This window comes from Podarcis raffonei, chromosome 2, assembly GCF_027172205.1.
Source record: "Podarcis raffonei isolate rPodRaf1 chromosome 2, rPodRaf1.pri, whole genome shotgun sequence".
Classification (NCBI taxonomy): domain Eukaryota; kingdom Metazoa; phylum Chordata; class Lepidosauria; order Squamata; family Lacertidae; genus Podarcis; species Podarcis raffonei.
Genome location: NC_070603.1, coordinates 58,653,839 through 58,673,417, shown reverse-complemented (window position 1 = coordinate 58,673,417; position 19,579 = coordinate 58,653,839). Strand labels below are relative to the sequence as shown.

The 19,579-nt window shown below is 41.4% G+C and overlaps 1 protein-coding gene and 1 long non-coding RNA gene across 13 annotated transcripts in view; one reads left to right on the top strand and one right to left on the bottom strand.

Annotated features, from left to right (window-relative positions):
• Window positions 1–512: 512 nt before the first annotated feature.
• LOC128407870 (uncharacterized) lies at window positions 513–4,435 on the top strand. Its single transcript, XR_008328922.1, has 2 exons — window positions 513–542; window positions 3,501–4,435. It is a non-coding gene; the product is annotated as an uncharacterized LOC128407870 (long non-coding RNA).
• Window positions 4,436–6,292: 1,857 nt separating this feature from the next.
• Window positions 6,293–19,579, bottom strand: part of TCF7 (transcription factor 7) — a 117,179-nt gene continuing 103,892 nt past the window's right edge. For 4 of the 12 annotated variants that reach the window (XM_053376795.1, XM_053376797.1, XM_053376796.1 and 1 more), the window contains 3 exons: window positions 17,696–17,744; window positions 16,012–16,084; window positions 6,293–7,593 (listed from right to left, as the gene is read on the bottom strand). In XM_053376795.1, coding sequence (XP_053232770.1) covers window positions 7,275–7,593; window positions 16,012–16,084; window positions 17,696–17,744 — 441 coding nt within the window. In that variant the 3' untranslated portion in view covers window positions 6,293–7,274. Of the gene's footprint in view, window positions 7,617–15,824; window positions 16,085–17,332; window positions 17,745–19,579 lie in introns of those variants that run through there. The other 8 variants (XM_053376800.1, XM_053376804.1, XM_053376807.1 and 5 more) reach the window with 5 other exon arrangements.

Sequence of the window (19,579 nt, the reverse complement as noted above, 5' to 3'; positions counted from 1 at the left end):
TGCAGTATTTTCCTGTAGTTTTAAAAAAAATCTTACTGTTCTGTGAAAGTCTTAGTCTGCAGTGTTGTACATGAAGTCAGATTGCAGTGACTTGTCACTGTGCATACGCAGTATGATACTGATGTTGTGCCATTTGATGGTTGTTTAGGAAAAAACCACTTCTTTTTTTCCAGTTTCTACAGTTCCCCTGTAGGAATTAGGATGTTCGTATGTACTAAGCATTGAGGCATCCCCTTGGCTTGTATTGCATTCCATTTTCTGTATACACACTAGAATTGAACAAAACCCTAATAAATATACTTCACTTCAAAGATCAGTGGTGACCTTTGAATGTTCTATATAAGATACCTGGAGTTAAATGAGGCAGTTACAATTGAAACATGCATAGCAACCAATGTGCATATTGCTCCACAACTTTGCAAGCTGTTAACATGAAATGATTGTATACTTGATAGTGCCAGCTGCCATCTTCAGAAGAAACAGTCGGGGTGGGGGGATGGGTGGAAGGGAAGGGGGCTGCAAAAAATGGGCTTCAGTTACCAGTACATGAGTGCTGAAATATTCTTCAAGTAGTCGTCTTCTTAAACCCAACCCCAGTGGTTTATCAAAACATCTCCATTTCTAGTCTTCTATGCCTATAACCCTGTGTCTTTTAAAGTAATCAAACTGCATATGCTTACTTTTCATTTTCCAGGATCAAGTCTCCAATTCCACTTGCTCAACCAATGAGTCCAGCACTGGATTGCATGAAAAAGTCCAATATTATAACAGTTCTAATTACTGGGATCTACCTCAGGGTGGGGATGGTTGTCTTTTGTGGAAGTCTATGGGAAGGAAGGAACTCAAATGTTCCCATGACTCATGATGATGTTGCTCAACATGCATGGGTTTTGGAAAGAACCAGCAGTTCCAGGTTAACCCTGGGTCTTGTGAGCATGGCAAGGGGAAAACATTGTCAGACAGGGACTGGTGAAAGGGAAATACTTGACACTTCTCATTCGCCTAGACTTTCTGGCAAGGTCACTGCTCTTGTTGTCCAGATAGTTTTGGTGGAAGGGAGATCTTGAACCCAGAAGCGCAGGAATTGGGCAGTTATCAGAATTCCCAGTGAGGGTTTCAAACACACTTGTTGTCTTCTAGCAGGGGATATTGTCGAAAGTTCCAGTGCTTATACACTCCCTTCAGAGTTTGAGAGCAGAGGCCACAACTAATCCCCTATCCAGGTTGTGTCTCTTTGAAATTATCCTATAATACGCAATGCAGTGAGTACCTTCTATCCCTTCCCTGTTGTCTCATTAAAGAAGTGAGCCACTTCTCTGCATTGTTATCGGTAAACATTGGCGGGGAGGGGTAAAGAATTGACTAACCAGAGAGTCAAGAAGGTAAGATGATAGAAAACCTGCCTTTGATATGTTGGCAGCATCTCCCTTTAACCTCTAAAGGACTCTGTTGTGCAGAGAGTGGGATTAAGCCAGACATTTTCAGTGTTTCTAGTTCCTGTTAGTGTTGCAGCCTTCTCTTTGGTTGTGAAGAAATTTGATGCCAGTGTGGGTTAGAGAGCATCTAAAAGCCTGGCCATGCGAAGTACTTTCGGATGGTTATGGAGCAAACAATAAATTTGCTCCAGCAGGCTAAAGAATACCCTTTGTACTCTTGTGATATTTCAAGTAGAAAAATGTCTACTTGCTGTTGACTGAAGATGATCTATTTGGTATACTGCCTGCTGAAAACATTCTGCAAGGCTAGAAGGGCACAGTTCTGAATATGCTGGGTAGCCTGCACTTTGAGAAAGAGAAGTGTGAGGTGTTTATTTTCTAGCTTAACCTGAGAAGGTGAGTACTGTGAAATAGTCACATTAAAATAGTTGCAACTTTGGTCATAAGAGGTGTACTTAACATTATTATTTTGTGGACTTTGGATTGTGGCTGTTAACACATATTGCTCGTAAAGATCATGCCTTAGCATGTTGTTGTTGTTGTTTAGTCGTGTCTGACTCTTTGTGACCCCATGGACCAGAGCATGCCAGGCACCCCTGTCTTCCACTGCCTCCCGCAGTTTGGTTAGACTCATGCTGGTAGCTTCGAGAACACTGTCCAATCATCTCGTCTTAGCATACTGTGTTTTAAATTAAGTTCCAGGAGTTTAATTCAGCTAACTCACTGCATGGATAGAACAATTTCCACTTGTGCAAAAGAACGTCTCTGTGCTCCCCCAGAGACAGTTTGAAGGACGTGTGGCGGCAGGGAGGAGAGGTTCCACTCATGCAATGACTTAGTTGGATGCAATTCTTAATTACTATTGCTGAAAAAGGTCAACATCACCATTGCTAAGCAATTGTGTGTTTGCCCCCTTAACGAGACCCTGCATCGTTGTAGTCTGACTTTCTTTACTCAGTCTGCATCCCATATTTAGAGAGCAGTGATACATCTGGGCAAGATAGAGAAGGTATACCAGGCAAGGAAGCACATAACAGTCCGTTTTGTAGAATTATAGTCTCCAGTTGCCTGTTTTTGAATGGGCAATCTGGTAGATTACTTTATTTATAAAGCCATAAACAAATCTTGAACATAAGCCAAAAAATACAAGCTCAAAGTAAAAAAAAAAATTACAACAGATGATAGCTGGGAGAGCTGCTGCAGAATTTTTTTCCTGCTACATACATACAGTGGTTTTAAATGATTTGTTGAAGTGGTCTTTCCATGACTTGTACATTCAAACAGGCTTTAGGAAATCAAATATGTGATTAAAGAACTGAAATTGTCATATATGAATTATAGACTCAAGAGTAAAACATGAAGGGTAAAGCTTTCATTAAAAAACATATAAATTGTATTGACACACAAGACTTCATATAGCATTTCTAAAGATCTACTTTTTGGCATTTAAGTGACTTTTTTGGGAATCTGTTACTTGCTGTATGGGATATGGATAGTTTGTGCCTTTTGGTAATCCATCATTGTAAACAGTTGCTAAAAACAATGCAGTTGTTCCTAGTTTCATAAATGTTAATCTGCATGCTTATCAACACATTCAGCTCCATTTTTATTTAAGTAGCTATGTACACCTAATGGCCCTGAATGTGTACGTATACTGAGATGCAAATCTGCTTGGGCTGTTGTTGCATAGGCAAGGGGACTACACAGAATTTCAGAGTAGATGGGACAGATTTTTTTCTGGAAGGAGAGAGAAAGGGGGCACTAGTTCTTTTGCACAGTCCTTAAATTGACTTGTAAGATAGGACTATCTTCCCTACTGCTATCTTTCGTTCAGTTCTCAGGTTGCATGAATGAAAGCAATGCAAGAAATATGAAATCCAATCTACCCTTCCTCCTTCTGATATATTTCTTTATAGACCTTTTCCCGACAGGGCTCAAGGCAGCTTACATATAAAAATGAGAACCGTTAAAAACATAGAAAATGCCATTGTTGAACCACTCCCCAAACTGGGACACAATAACTTACATTAAATGTATTTATTTGTATTTGTTTTATGAAAAAAGAAAAGGACTAGCATATGATGATGGCTTGAAATATGTGTGCTGTTTGCAGCTGAATGAAAAATGGAATTGTCAATGTGTTTCAGCAGGGGTGCACTCCTCAATCCACACCAAATTTAAGTCTAAATCTGAGGTATGTATTGTTGAATATATTTCTAATATCAAATTGCTAGCTGGCCTTTCACATATATCTTCTCTACCACTTCCCTGCCATGTTGTGGGGAAAATTCAGGACAAGTGTAGAGTATTTATTACGTGTACAAAAGAAAGTTTCTTACAAGAAAATTGCACTGACTGCAGTTGCAAACTGGTAAATCCTTTTTGGATTGGTAGAATATCGCCTATCTTAAATTTGTTTCAAAGCAAAATTTTGGATATATTTTCCCCAAAGTTGGAGAAGCAAACACTGCTTTGAATTGGAGGGACCATTGAAAATAATCCCAACGTGGTCATCTGCTGCAGCCACTGTCTTAATAAAATATATTTAAATTTTCTGATACATTCTCTTAGAGATATTGGAGGAAAAGCCTGTCCAGCTCTTTCACTGATTAAAAAGCTCACGATAACAGATGCCTCATGAGGTTCACAGATCTTTTTACTAGATAAGGATGACACACTTTTTCTCAGGGATAAGAGGACTCCCCCAAATATGACTCCCCCATATTGCAAACCGTTTGAGATTTTGTGCCTTTGCTGCAAAATCATATTTTCAAGTAACTTTTTTTCTTCAAGTAATACAACTGAGTGTAATGCAGCTGCTACCTAGATTTGGGCCTTAGATTTCACAGTTTCTCCTTTAGTAGTTGGGTAGGAACATACCAGCTTTTAACTAATGATGATTTTAGCCTATGTTGTGTGTGTATTCGCATGCATGTATGTACAAGAGGAAAGGCTTTGCCAGTACAGTAAGGGCAGTGGTGTGCGCATATTTTGTATATAACAGGAAAAATAACAGGAAAAAACTTGACATTTTTTAAAAATAAGAAATCATGATTGTGTGTGGTATATAAATATTTAACCAGAAAATATACTCTCATATACATACTATATTGATCTCAGAAAAATTGAGAGTGAAATTAATTCAGGGTGCAGAGATGGGAGGAAATCAAGAATATTTCAGTGATATAAATGGAACATGTCCAGATTACCACATAACACACAAGGGCTTTTTAGATGTGTGCCTCTTTGTGCCAGTGTACTTGTGCTTGCAAAGTTCCACTACAATTAAGCAACATTTTTAAAGATTGTCTAGGAATAGGTTTTGGAATACTGCAAAAAAAAAAATACTGTTAAAAAGGGAGGGGGGATACTAGTGCAAACAAGCTTTATATACTGTAGAGCTTATTCCAATATGTAGAAAAATAGTTTAGGCCTTTACGTATTTGCTTTAAATACAAAAATAGATTGGATATTAAAACGGTGCATTCTGGTTATACTGCTGCAATAATTGCAATACTGTGCTTTGTGTTCAAAATGCTGCAGGTGAAAAGAAGAGACTTCCTGGTTGTGTTAGTGCACACTTTTTTTCAAACAGCAAAGACAGGTTTGCTAAAAAAAAATGGGAACAACAGTATTTTAGTGAGGTTAATGTGAATATGACTCATGTGACCTAGGTTTTTAAGGCTGTAATCATATATCACCATTATGCTAGTTGAATTCTCAGTGTAGACTTCCGCTAGTGGGACTAGTTAGTTGAATCTGGCCCATATGTTCAGTATCTGGAAGTCGTTTATTTTGGCAAGAAATCTTTTATGTTTGGATTCAGTTTTACCAAATGGTTAAATTGTTTTGGCAACTTCCTGCCCATAATTTCAGTAATGGTGCCAGTTTGGTCAGGCTAGAGAAGAAGTGTTACAGGAGGAAAAGTGAACATGAGTTTAAGGTTTGCCTGCATTATATTTGTCACTCCTGCCTGAGGCTACATACCTTTTCAGCTTCATTTGATGCTTTTGAGTTGAATGGAGCATCTCTTGTGTGGTTCAACTTTGTGTCCACACACTGGAGTAGGTGCTTGTATGCCCCTTGTATACAAGTGGGTTTATATTAAAACTTGCTGAAGTATAACTGTGAAGGACATAGGACTCATTGCAGTGAGAGAATAATACCACCTGCAAATTTTAGCTGTTCCATAATATGCATTTTCCTATCTTTTCTCCAAGAGGCCACTGTTCCTTTCTGCAGTATTTTAATACGCATGGCATTCTGTGTGTGTTTGGGTCCTCCAAGAAAAATAACACACAGGATGTTGCTTGACTGGTATTAGGGCTAATAAGCAGCCATCTTTGCCCTAGTACTGGGGGCAGGGAGCACATAGCCCCCAAATATCATTTTTTAAAATAAAGATTGCACAATAGGCTGAGGTGTTTGAGCAACTAATGGAATGGGACTAGGCTTAGGTTTTACGGCTCTCTGACCGAAATTGTATCGCATACTATTTCTAACAAGCAGGGCTTTCATTGCTAAATTTGTAATATATTCCATGATCTGCGTAACAGTGTTTAGTACAGAGTGAAAAAATTCAGCAACATCAGGAACCCTGCATACTTTTCTAGTCCTTAATGGCTGTCAGCAAAGGCTTAAAGTGTGGTGGCTTAGTCTGGGTAAGCTTTTGGAAAACCAAAAATGTGCTTAGTAAAATTTATAGTGATGCTGTATGTGTCTAGCTTTTCAGTGCCTTTTATCACTCCTTGGCCTGTCCCAATGACTAGCAGATACAGAATAAATCATGCAAAATAAGCATTTATGAATTTTACGTAATTAATGCACATTGCAGAGCTCAGTGTCATAGCAGAAAATGTTTTTTGTTTGGAATGCAGTAGAATGCCTTTTTTTTTGCAGCTGCAATCCATTGCTGTAATTTACAAAAGCTACAATAATCTGTTAGGGAGATGTTCAAAAATACAACATTATTGTTTAGAAAGTGAAAGATGCCTGTGATAAAAGCAAAGCATTGCCATAATAAATGCACACTAAGTTTGTACAGAAACAAAACTAAAAACCCTGCAGAAAGATCCCTGTTTTCCAGAGTGTGTATATAGTGAATAGAAATGGGGCAATAAAAGAGTTGTAACTTATTGTTTAAAGGTAGTGACAAGAAAATAATACTTGACAGTTTAAACCAGTAAAGGAGCCTGTGCATGCTTCCTTTATCTTTTGATAAGTATTCGTTTTCAAGCAGTGGGTATCTCCTCCAAAATGTATTAAGAATACTTTCACCTGGAATCAACATTTCACCTCACAAGATGAGGCATAATAATTTATTCCATATATTCTCATGCCAGACAGGTCAGCTACTTTACATTGCCCCTATCAAGCAACTAGGCTTGTGTAAAACAAAACCACACTGTTCTTTCAGCTGCTTTGGCATACCTGTGTCATATCTACAAGAGGACTATGATTGAAATGCAAGTCTTTGAACGGTAAGAAAGAAAAGAATGCCTAACATTTAGCACCTCTTAGCTACTTTTAAAAATCTGGGTGTCCTATTTCAGTTTTAGCTGGTTTGGTAGACAAAGAAATTCTCAAGTTACTGACCAGAACGGAGTTTTATGTCCTTGTTCCTACTTCTGAAGAGAGACACTGTGTGTCCTTACTTACATTATAAAAAGCACTTTCAGTGCTCCGATGTTTTCCAATTATTGACAGCTTTCTCCTGACTTTGAGACTGCCATTTGATGGCATGGTAGGCTTGTCTCTGGCAGCTTCCACAGGTAGTGAAACCACTCATCAAAGTGCCTGATGAATTTGCCGGCCTTGCTGGTCACTGCTGCATGAGTACTACGTTCCTATTGATAGGACACTGTACCCTGAGGATTCGCTGGGTGCTACAGATGTGTGAGACACTGCTGAGCATTTAGAAGTGAGTCCTGATGTGCTTGTAGCAGTTTTGATACACGTAGACGCAGGGAAAGGACTGGCTTGGTTTTGGTGTGTGAAATCGGCAGGGGCAGCAAGCTTGTCTGAAGTAAAAGCAGTGGATATGCACTGCAGCACATCCAAGGGGGAGGGAGGGGAATCTATAGCACTTCCATCGGAAGAAACTGGGCTGGCACAGCGTCCTTCTCCTTGTAGGTACCGAATGCACTTCTTTTTCCTCCTAAGAACAGTGAAGAGAGTTATCTGTAAATAAAGGGTGAATTTACAGGGTCATATTCTTAAAATGATAGAGTGACAGCAGTCATTACAGTCATTTCTCTGCAGCACACAGCAAAGGCTGGATGAGTGGTGGGGAATGTTCTCGTCAGCTCTCTGCAGCTCTCTTGCCTCAGAAGCATTTTTCTAAAATACACTCACAATTTGCAGTGTTTACCACTGGGTGGCAGTGTAACTATAGTGCTGCAGCCTGTTTCAGAGTGGACAAAAGTGGAAGCAGATTAGCTTTCTGTGGCATCAGCATACTTGTAAAGGGAGATCAGCAGGTTCTAAGCATTCTGCTTACGAGTAGCAGCAAAGAAATGGAAAAATTGCAGATGTGAAAAGTTTGGTGTGATCAACTGTATTTGCCATCACTTGCAGAATGCCATGTGAATGCAGCGTGAGTATTTTCCATGACTGAAGAAGTTGGAAAGCTACTGTGCACATCTGCTTCTTAGCTTGCTTGCATGAAATAGTGTGCTGCATTGTTAGAAAGATGGGTCAAATGGTCATTCCAGAATGACCTTCCCAAAGGGATGTGGCCCTCAAAAACAATGACAGAACTGGGGAGAGGGGAAATTAAGTAAAATGTATGGGGGGTCAAGGTGTATAAATGGGAAGGAATAAATGCTATTGATTATTTTTGTCTATTTACCCCACTCCATCTCTTGGCAGAATATTTGCATGTAAACATGCCCCACTTGAATTGCATAGATGACAAAGTCACAAATCACTCTTACCAAATGTTGCAGTTCTGCATATCTCTAGGGTGGAGCACCAGCGTGATAGTGTGAAAAAAAGTTTCTCTGTGTGCATGTGTATGTACACACCACAGATCAGTTAGCCTAGGTACTAAAACCAGCAACCAACTATTATGACACCAGCCAACAGCAGGTGTCATATGTGTCTAGAGAGCCCTGCTTTCTGCTCCCTGATGCATAGAAGCCCTCAAACTAGGCCCATTGGTGCGAATAAGGGTGCAGGTATAGCCCATACTCCAAACCTGTCTTCCCTATCACCAGCTTACCCTGTGGTCTGCTATATGAATAAAATATACTTGCACAGAGGTGGCCATGGCCTGCAAATAATAATAATAATTTTATTATTTATACCCCACTCATCTGGTTAGGTTTCCCTAGCCACTCTGGGCGGCTTACAACATATATAAGGAATATGTCCCCTTGACCCTAATACTCTGCTGGTGGTGTAAGGAAGGCCCCAGCTCATTTGCTTCTGGACTAATCAGTGCTGCACAAAAGCAAAGGGAGTGTTCATTAATTAATGCAAATCATTTTCTTGCATTTTGAAAGGAAAGCTATTAAGACTGGCATTAGTTATGCTGCTGGGTGGGAATCAGAAGTCTAGTCTTGTGAGTTGACCTTTTAAATTGCTTTGCATAATTTTAGGCTGAAATTCAATACAGAGCCTGCTAGTAAAAGATGACAAGCCACTTAATGGCTAATGAGAATAACTGGCTCACCAACTTTTATTAGACAGTGGCTGGAGACTACCAGTTTTTCCTGTAACAAATGCTGTGTTCTGTGGGGAGGTGTGAACAGCAATGAAGTGGCAGTCTTAAAGAACTGGTTACACAGTGGCTGCAATGCCCCTTCTATATTGGCCCTCTTCAGACAACCAATTTTCTCTTCATTGAAGTCTCCTGATAAAAGAACAGGACTCCACCCTTTAATGAGAGAAAACGGATGGTGGTGATGGCACAAAGGCACATGGGAAGGTTGTTGAGAGCAGGTTTTTGGACCTTGTGATTCATAAATCTAGAAAAACTTATTTTGAAGGGCTGAAAACCACACCATTGGAAAGCATCTCAACAGGTGATCTAATCTAAACCTCTAAAGCCTTATGTGGTAGGCCTCTGAAAGACTGTTTAGAAGGAATCAGTGAACCAGCCCACAGAAAGTTTCCCTTCTGGGGCTCTTGGATATCCTTCGTTCAGTATAGGGCGGTGGGAGATGGCCTCTAAAGACTAAGCTAGGGCCCGAAATACAAGGTTATCATAGCTGTACATGCGCTATAGCCAAACTCCACTATTATCCTTTTCCAGCTGCACATAAATTGCCTAAATAAGGCAATTTTAATTTTAATGTAGTTTTTAGCCGTTTTATTACTGCTGTCCCTTTGGCAGCATTGTTTTATTATTATACTCTGACTAGGTTGCAGCATCTGTGAAACAGCACTGGTCGCATGATTGAGGTGAAAACTACAGGCTTAGGACAATCGCCAAGATCTAAAAGCAGAGAACGCAAAATAGAGAAATATACTGAGGCTGTTGAGTACATCAGGAAGCTGCTGCAGAGAGCAGGTGGGAATATAGATTGATACCCCCACTTGCCCCCCAATTTAAGGCAGTCGCACCTGGGGTAAACTGCCCTCTCTCTATATCAAGACAACTTTTACCATGGTTTTTACTAGAAGAACATATAAGGAGTTGGGTATACTGCCTGACTCGGCAATCAGCCCCCCGGGCCCTGGTAAAAGACAAAGCAAAATCACAAATTACTTTCCTAAGATGGAGGAGGGTAAGAGTCCACAAAAAGAGTTAATTCTTGATGAAGTAATACCCCCCTCTCTTACTGTTCTTGATTGGACGTCTCATTTTAAAGAGATATATCAAGATACTGGAAATATTAACTCCCCATGCAGCCTAGCGCAAGAACTAGCTTTAGCCGAGGAATTTCAGGAGGGAAATACCTCTATCACTAAGGAACAGCTGCCCACGGAAGAAATTACATCAACCCATCAAAACCAGATACCTATTCCAAAATACTCTCAAACGGAATTGAGTGACGGCCGCCCTTTGGATTATTCCTTAGCAATAAATACTGATCTAGCCAACATAAAAAATTATCTAACAATAACGAATGGGCTACTGCTGACGTTAGTAGAAAACTTCATACCTCAATTAAAAGAGATGAAATTAAATGATAAGCCCCAAGAACATAAAACAGTTGAGCTAGTGGGGACGAACAAACCAGTAATAAATAAGAATTTGCAAAGACATAACTCAAGGGCAAAAGTGAAGAAAAGTAAAAATATCAAAACAACAAGGAAAGCCAAGTATACCTGCAGTAATCGAAGCATACATTGGCAGAAATTGTTTAAACTTCTTCCCTCGGCCCCAAATAAATCGACCACACGGGGCAGCAAAAAGAAGGGTAAAAAGAGAGAAACAAAGATAGTTACACAGCAACCGGCTAAGGAGGACTCGCCAAGGCTGACTCCAGTAGCAAGTGAGAAGGCAGAAGTAACAATTCAGTCCCTGGATAACCAACTATTTAACAAACCTGATGCTGCGGAAGTTGAGGCCTCTACCTATGAAGGCAATAAAACACTTAGCAAATCGAACAGCGGGGAGGAGGAAGTGTTCAGTAGAGATGATACCCCCCTTCAGACCTGGCAAGCCTCCAGTCAGGAAAGAGATTGGAATTTGATCCTAAATCCCCACAAATTGGTACTCACGAACTTCCCGAAGCCTAAGGGCTTCCTTACAGGGAAACAGCGAATAATGAACTTTGTATCTAGCCTAAATGACATACTGCCAGGAATGGTTAATTCTAATGATATCATCTCGGTGGAATATCTACATTATGATGGTCACTCAGTGAGAGCACTGACCACTTTTAGGGATCAGAACCTGGCCAAGTTTATTTTTAGGTCAAGACCTGCCTTTTCAAAAGCACGGATAACAATACTTAGGCTCTTTGAAAATAAGGCTCCTTTGAGCCCCCTTTTGAGAACTAAGCAGGCAAATCTTAGAAAGGGGAAACAACTCTCAAAATTCTGGCCTGACAAACAGAATCCGCAATGCCTTGTGAGCAAAGGTGAGGATTTCTTTACTATGGAAGAAAATATCCTAATTGACCAATTCTGGATGTTCCCACCATTAATACAAACTGACATCTTGGGAAGACTAGACAAGCTAAGAGATAAACTGGCCGAGAGAGCTTCTGGCAACGAGGTTATTAAGGGGGACCAAAAAAAGACCACAACACGCAACTTTCAGATCAAAGCGGAGATTAACTTTCCACCAAGAGAGAATGTGCCACCCTTCAAGGAGAGCACTACATCACCCCATCGAAGGAGAAATATCCCTAAGGTGACCCCACCAGACGTATGGGACAAAATGAGATACCTAGATGAAACAGAATTGGGCCAAAATCAGGCCGCAACAGAATATCCACAGAAGGAATTTATGCATAATAAAGATCCGGTGTTCACAAACGTGAGCACTTTGCATCCACCTATTGAAATTATAGAGCGGCTGGATAGCCCGCCATACAAAGTCGATAGGCGACCGATACATAAAGCGATAAACCCTAAAAGTACATTAGCTAATAATTGACAAAGACTTGACTGTGATAAAGCCAATCTTAAATTTTTATCATGGAACATTGCTGGTTGGCTCAACAAGGCGACTGACCAATCATTTGTCAATTTTATTCAAGATCATGATATAGTCTTCCTGCAAGAGACATGGCTAACAGGGGATTTAGATGTAAATGGTTTTGCCTCATTTTCGCTCGCAGGTTCACCAAGCAACAAAGGGGGACGAGTTAAGGGTGGGCTAGGCATTCTAATATCCACAAGGCTGAGAGCATCTTTCGTCGAGCTGGAGCCTCTGAGCAGTGTGGCCATGGCATTATTAATGAAATGCAGATATTGCACACTTCTATTGATTAATATATATGCCCCTCCCCAAAGAGGCAAGCAGCTTATCAAAAATATCTGGCATAGACTAGAATCATATGTCGATGAGCTAATGAATCAAACTCCTGCAGCGGCAGTGCTGCTGGCTGGGGATTTAAATGCCAGAATTGGCCAATCAGACGAAGCGTTATATGCTCATTTCCATGACGTACCTCCCATTTCTGAAGAAGCCCTTTCTATTCCCCCAAGGCTCTCAAAAGACAAGGGCTGCAACTACGCAGGCCTATGCCTCCTACGTTTTTCCAACAATCTGGATCTGACTGTATTAAATGGTCGTGTCGACAGAGAACCCAGTGGGGAATTTACATTTATATCCAACATGGGAGCCTCCACTATCGATTACGTCCTGGTGTCATCTAACCTTTTGAGCAGAGCACGGGAATGTAAAGTGGTGGAGAGGGTTGACAGCGACCATCTACCGCTCTGTTTAATACTGAATGTAAGAAAAGATCTATACTGCTCTGATAAACTTGTAGCCCCATGTTTCGAAAACATGGAGCTAAGATATTCACGTATTAAATGGTCCAGCAAATTGAGTGATGAAATATCGGAAAGACTTCACTCAGATACTTTTCTTGCTAAAAAGGAGAACCTCGTTAATTCCCCAACTCCTGAGGCTAGATTAGACATGTTCCGGGAACTGATTTCGTCTCTACAACCTTATCTGACCAACAAAAAAACGCCATGGCAATCTCTACACTCTAACAAATCCAAACCTTGGTTTGACCAAGAATGCATGGCTATGAAACGCCTCCTGCTGGACAAGTACAGGAACTATAGATCAGCGAACTTACCTTCGCTTCCATTAGACTGGTTTGAGTTAAAACGCAGTTATAAAGCTTTGATTAACAGGAAAAAGCTCCAGTCACAAAGGGAGGAATGGCAGTGCCTAGTGGAGGCCTCCCGAAGGAAAGATTCTGCCACGTTTTGGAAAACAATCGCAAAGGGCTGGAGAGACTCCCCGATCGAAGTCGAATACTCTATACCCGCTGGAGCATGGGAGGCCTATTTCCTCTCATTATATTCATCAAATCAGCTGGTCCCAGTTCTGCTTCCTGCTTCAAGTGAATTTGGCAAGGAATGGCCCCCTGTAACCACAGAAGAAATTACTGGCCTTATTCAATCTCTTAAATCAGGGAAAGCCCCGGGTGCTGACAATATCCCACCAGAAATTCTTAAGGCAAATGTTGAATGGTGGGCCCCTGTGCTAGCCGCCTTGTTCACTAGTATAAATCAAACGGCTATTATCCCCGAGGACTGGGGTTTAGCCATCATCATTCCAATATTCAAGAAAGGAAGCAGAACTGAGCCAGCTAACTACAGACCAATCAGTCTATTAAGTATTATTAGTAAACTATACGCTGCTCATTTATGTGATAAATTAGTGGAGTGGATGGAAAGAGAGCATATTCTATCAGAAGCACAAGCAGGTTTTAGAGCAAAGCGTTCGACTATAGACCAGGCCCTTATCCTTCAACACCTGGCAGACAAATACTCTAGAAAAGGGGGGTCTTTATATGCAGCTTTTGTGGATTTTAAATCGGCTTTTGATCTAATACCAAGGGACAGACTCTGGGAAAAGCTTGGCGCTACAAACATAGATAAACGCTTATTATGCCTTATCCGTGGTCTATATGAAAACACCAGGGTGAGGGTAAGATGCGATCGGTCAGGCCATCTAACTAAAGAAATTCAAACGCACTATGGGGTTAAACAAGGATGTGTCCTCGCGCCAACGCTATTTAATTTTTATATCAACTCTCTAGCAGTAAATATGGCGAAAGAAAATGCCCACCCTCCCAATCTGGCAGGTATGCCCCTCCCGGTGCTTCTGTATGCGGACGACGCAGTCCTACTCTCCTTTTCCTGCGTTGGCTTGAGGAAGCTTTTGAGATCACTTGCTGACTATTGTCAAGCGGAACAACTATCAATAAATTACAGCAAATCTAAAATTATGGTGTTTTCAAAGAAAAGAAGGAAACACATATGGAGAATTAATGGTCAACCTATTGACCAGGTAGCAACTTTCAAATACCTGGGAATAACTTTTCAGGAAAGGGTCTCGTGGCACCAACAGATGAAAAACGCCATTGCCAATGCAGGAAGGGCCAATAAAGCCCTTACAAGATTTTTTCACGGGAAAGGGGGTAAATACGTTCCGGCGGCCTCCCAGGTTTTTGCTGCAAAAATACTCCCACAACTCACTTATGGATCCCAGGTTTGCAGTTTTAAAAATTTTGCGCCTATGGAGGCATTTCAAACAAAATTCTATCGGTGTTTATTGGGGATCCCCCCCTGTGTATCTAATATAGCTGTCCGCTTAGAAGTTGGACAACCACCCGTTAACGCGCGGTTGTGGATTCTAAAGATACACTACTGGTTAAAACTTATTTTTTCCCCGGCCGGTTTGGCTCCTTTAACACTCTTAGACACCTTTCATTCTACCTGGAAAGCTTCCCTGTTTGAAAAGATAAGAAGCTTGGGATTCTCCCCGCAGATCTTGATAGCGGCAGGATATGAGAGAGCCAGAAGTCAAGTGCTTCAACGCATTAGGGACATAGAACTGCAATGTCATATGGGCAAAATGGATAAATATGCCACAATTAGAGACTTTGGGAGAGGGTTCTCACCCGCAAATTATCTGGCTGATTTACAAATACCTAAGTACAGACACTCCTTTACCCTGGCCAGATTTAACGTTCTGCCCTCTGCCCTGCTGCTAGGCAGATATGAGGGCAAACCATATGAGTCACGTGTTTGCCCATGTGGCTCATCGGAAGTGGAAACAAATCTGCATGTATTGCTGCACTGTAGTTACTACGAGGACCTACGCCTGACCTTTATTGCCCCAGTTCTACAAAAGCTTAAAAATGAACCAGAACTCCAACGTATGAGAGCCTTGGTAGAAGATAAGGTTCCTGAAATTACGATCAATGTTGCCAAATTCTGTGTAGCCGCTATTAGGCGCAGGAAACAAGAGCTTTCCAATGCCAATATGCAGGCGAAGGCAAATACTTAATTTTATTTATGCTGTCTAATTTTAAATTGCTGTTATGGCCTAATCTGTATTGAAATTGTCCTTTGTTTTTTCCGGTGTTATGCTTTGCTGACTAGCTGTACGAGTTAATCTGGTCTGTGACCGTTTTTAATAAATTTGATTTGATTTGAATCTAAACCTCCATCAGTGCAGGAAATTCCCAGCTCCAGATTCCTGGCTATGTGGTCATCCAGACCTTGCCAGTGGGATACCCCATAAAGGAAGATCTTGCAAGTGTGAAGGTAGGTGGAGTCCATGCTACAAGGGAGAAATGAATGCCAACTTTCACCCTTCCTGTTATGTAAAAAAAAACCTGAGACATCTGTCTGCACTGGAAGAAACTTGCTTCTGAGTAGACATACATAGGATTGCATGGTTAAGATTCCCCCCCCCCCGGTCATTGTACTTTCCCATCTCAGAAGTAGAAAGCTTTTGGAAGCATCACTCATAAACAGTTGAAATCCATGGAAAACCTAGGCAGGCCATAAGGAGCGCCATTAGTAGTGTTAGGGGCAAGGGCAGCTGCAGAAAAGGGGCATGAAAAATAAAAATTGCACAGCAAAGAACAACCTGCATGGTAAGCAACAAGCTTAGAAAGCAAAGATGTCCAATACACACCTGCACGGTCCACACCAGTCCATTTGTTGGTTGAGACCAAAGCGAGCTCTGCATTTCTTAGGAGAAGCAGGATCTGAGGAAGGAGCATGCGTGGTGGAGAATGGGCAAGGCAGAGGCACAAACAGCAGCAAGAGCAGGAGGAAGAGGAAGAAGAAAAGATGCAGCATCAATTTAGCAGCTGGAGACAAAACTAAACAGGCCACATCAACCCAGTTTCTGCTGGAAGCAGCATCTCTTCAGGAAACAAGGCAGGTTTAGGCAAATTCCAAAACTAACCACATACGGGAGGGCCAAGAATGCAGCGACTGGGAGAACAGTGGTATTAGCTACCCCTCCCAGTTTGTTGTCATTTGCAAATTTGACGAGCATCCCCTCTATTCCTTCATCCAAGTCATTTATAAAGATGTTGAACATCAACAAGCCCAGGACAGAAGTGCAGCACCTCACTTGTCACCTTTTCCCAGAATGATGAGGAACCATGAGGGAGAACTCTTTGGGTTCAGTCAGTTATTCAGCCAGCTACAAATCCACCTAACAGCTACCTCATCCAACCCACATCTTACCGGCTTCCCCGCAAGAATATGGGGGACTTAGTCAAAAGCCTTGCTGAAATCAAGATACGCTGTGTCCACAGCATTCCCCTTATTCACCAAGCTTGTAACTCCATAAAAAAAAGAAATAACTTGTTTTTGAGAAATCCATGCTGGGTCTTAAAAAAGGATGCGGGGATTACTAAGTGCTCACAGACTGACTGTTAAATTATCTGTTCTAGGACATTCCTGGTATCATCAAGTTGACTGGTTGGTAGTTACCTGGGTCTTCTTTTTTCCACTTTTTGAAGATGGGGGGGGCAACATTTGTCCACCTCTAGTCCACAGGGACCTCACCTGTTCTGTCTGTAGCTAGCTGTTCCCTTACCATCTCTTCTCCTATCCAAAGCACTGCTTGTGCAGTTGGTCTTTCTCCCACTCTGTGTGCCCCCTAACTTTGTTCTAGGAGTTCCCCTCAATCCTGTGGAGCTGATTTGGGGAAAGTGTGCATGGGGGCGGGGGCTTGTATTTCACAAGTGGAAATGCTTGTGCTGATGAGATGTTTTAGCCTGATAGCACCCAAAGATACAGTTCAGAAGTATAAGACTCTGTGAGTTAGGATTCTGCCTGCCCTAGAAATCTAGTTTATGGCAAAATAGTCCCTTCTTGGATAACAGGTTAGGAATTTGCTACTGTACTGCATTTTAAAGACCTTTTGCTTTCTGCATCTTTGCAGAGAACTAGGTGATTGGGAAACTACAACAGTAACAACCACAAAAGTTAATGGGGCTAAATTTGATGTGTCAAAATGCAACTAGGAATGAGCTGAATAGTATTCCTTTTCTCTGATGTCAGAGGAGAGCAGACAGGAGAGACAATTGCAGATAGCAGCAAAGCTAGAAGAAATAGCGGTTAGGTCTTATATGAAAATGAAACACAGATTAAAGTTTATAAGCACAGATAGCAACCCAGTCTACAGATGAAATGGAGGTAGTATTAGCATAGATATGGATTACCCCAGTCACATTAAGCCACAGATGCAAATCCAAAGGAAGATTATAGCTATTGTTCAGCTGCCTCAACTAATCCCCTACCAATATAAACAAAGCGTTGGTTACCAGATAATGTACTGGAGTTTGCACCAGTGGATTTACCTGAGTTGGAGTCTTGCTGTTTTTCTCTTGTTCGTCTTTTCTTTTTCCCCTAGAATCAAAGAGAGAGAAAAGGGAGGGAGGGAGAACACAAATCATAAGTGAACAAATACAGGCATATCTTTCCAGAGGGAATAAGGGGGTTGTGGCCAAGGCTCCTACTTTCATCCCTTCCAAACTGCCTGCTTCATTTCTGATCACCATGGATTCTTGCTAATCTAGACCCCTTGTATGGTGTCCAATTGGCAATTGCAGATAGCACCCTCCCCCTAGTGGTCAAAACATGCTCTACAGGCAGTCAGGGACATGTTGTTTAAAAGGTACATCATTTTTACACAAATGCTTCTTCACACCGAAAGAAAACCACAAATGAGATGGATCCACCTATTGCTTTAAACTCTTAATTCAGAAGTAACCCCTCATTAACTCATAGTGCAGCATTCTGCCCAGCCGGCTGAGAGTGGCACCAGCTTGGTAGAGCTTTTGACAGTCTGCCATTTCCAGACCTACATCTTGCAAGCAACAGGTTAGCTGATTTGGGAGAGGAGCCCCTGGGAACTATAGATGTAAAAGAAGGAAAAGCTACGATTACAGTTAAAGCAAGAAACCTCTCTCTGTGTGTACACACACACACACACACACACACACACACACACATACATCCACCCACCCACTCTTCCCAACATCAGTTAGTATTGGATGTTACTTGGGAACTCCCCTCCCCCCGGAGATTGGTTAGCTATTTATTATGGCTGAAATTAACATATGCTAAAGGCAGATTGCAAATTTAAAAAGAGGTCAAAACAGAGAGCATGGGGAGGCCAGGGACCCTCCCCATATATGGCCTCATACTGGTAGTTTATTCATTAAATTTTTATGCCATTCCTTTACAGTACACAAAAACAAAAAATCCCAAACTGCACTCTTGCTCATTGTCTCAGATAAAATACTTCTCTCAGGTATTATGGTCCCTGACCATAGCTGGAACAAATTGGTATGAATCCAGCCCCCTTTTCATGCCTACCTGCACATAGATTGTCTCTGGCTTACATTTTGAAATACCGGAAAAACTGCCACTCTTCCCCACAGCTAGGATATATTGAGCTCATAGATGAGGATTGTGCCACAGTCTTTCCTGTGTCCCAAACAGAAAAAAGTGTGCTGCCACCATGGTGCAATGACCTGGCTTAAGGAGCGAACCTAACTTTCTTTATGCACACACACCAGCCATCTGAACAAAGACCAGCTGCATTCTGTGCATATGTGAAGGAATGTATTTCCAGCAAAAGGTTGCTGTGCATGGGTGGAATAAAGTAGACAGTGATCTCATTTTCAGCAGGCTTGCAGCCTACACAAGTTACTTTATCAATGAAAAAGTTCTCTTTTAAAAATGTCTTTTAAGCGGGGGGAGAAATTGGACCGTATTTCAGGAACAGCACATGGAACATCATAGTTAAAAATGAGCTTTGGTCACCAAAGCAACTTTCCTTGAATGAAGAATAATGTCAAAGTAACTATTACAAATAAAAGTGAGATCAACCTAAGGTCTGTTTTTCGTTATTCACATCTTTCTTGCACCAGCATTTGTGATGTCTTCATGCTAGCCTCAGATTTTTCTTGGGCACAGAAACTGCACTCACTAGCAGCTTGAAAAGTGCATAGTATTTGCAAGCTTGGGCAGCCTATTTCACTCAGAAGGAAATCCCTCAAGAGGACACTCGCTGTTGTAAACATGTTGAGGACTGCAGCTTTTTTGTTTTCACTTCCAGAGACGAGATTGCAAACATGGAGCACAACAAAGCCTTTTCCATTTTAAGTTCAAACAGTGTTTAAACATGTTTGTCATTAGCGAGGCACAAAAACCGCTTCACTGATGAAAGCAGGCAA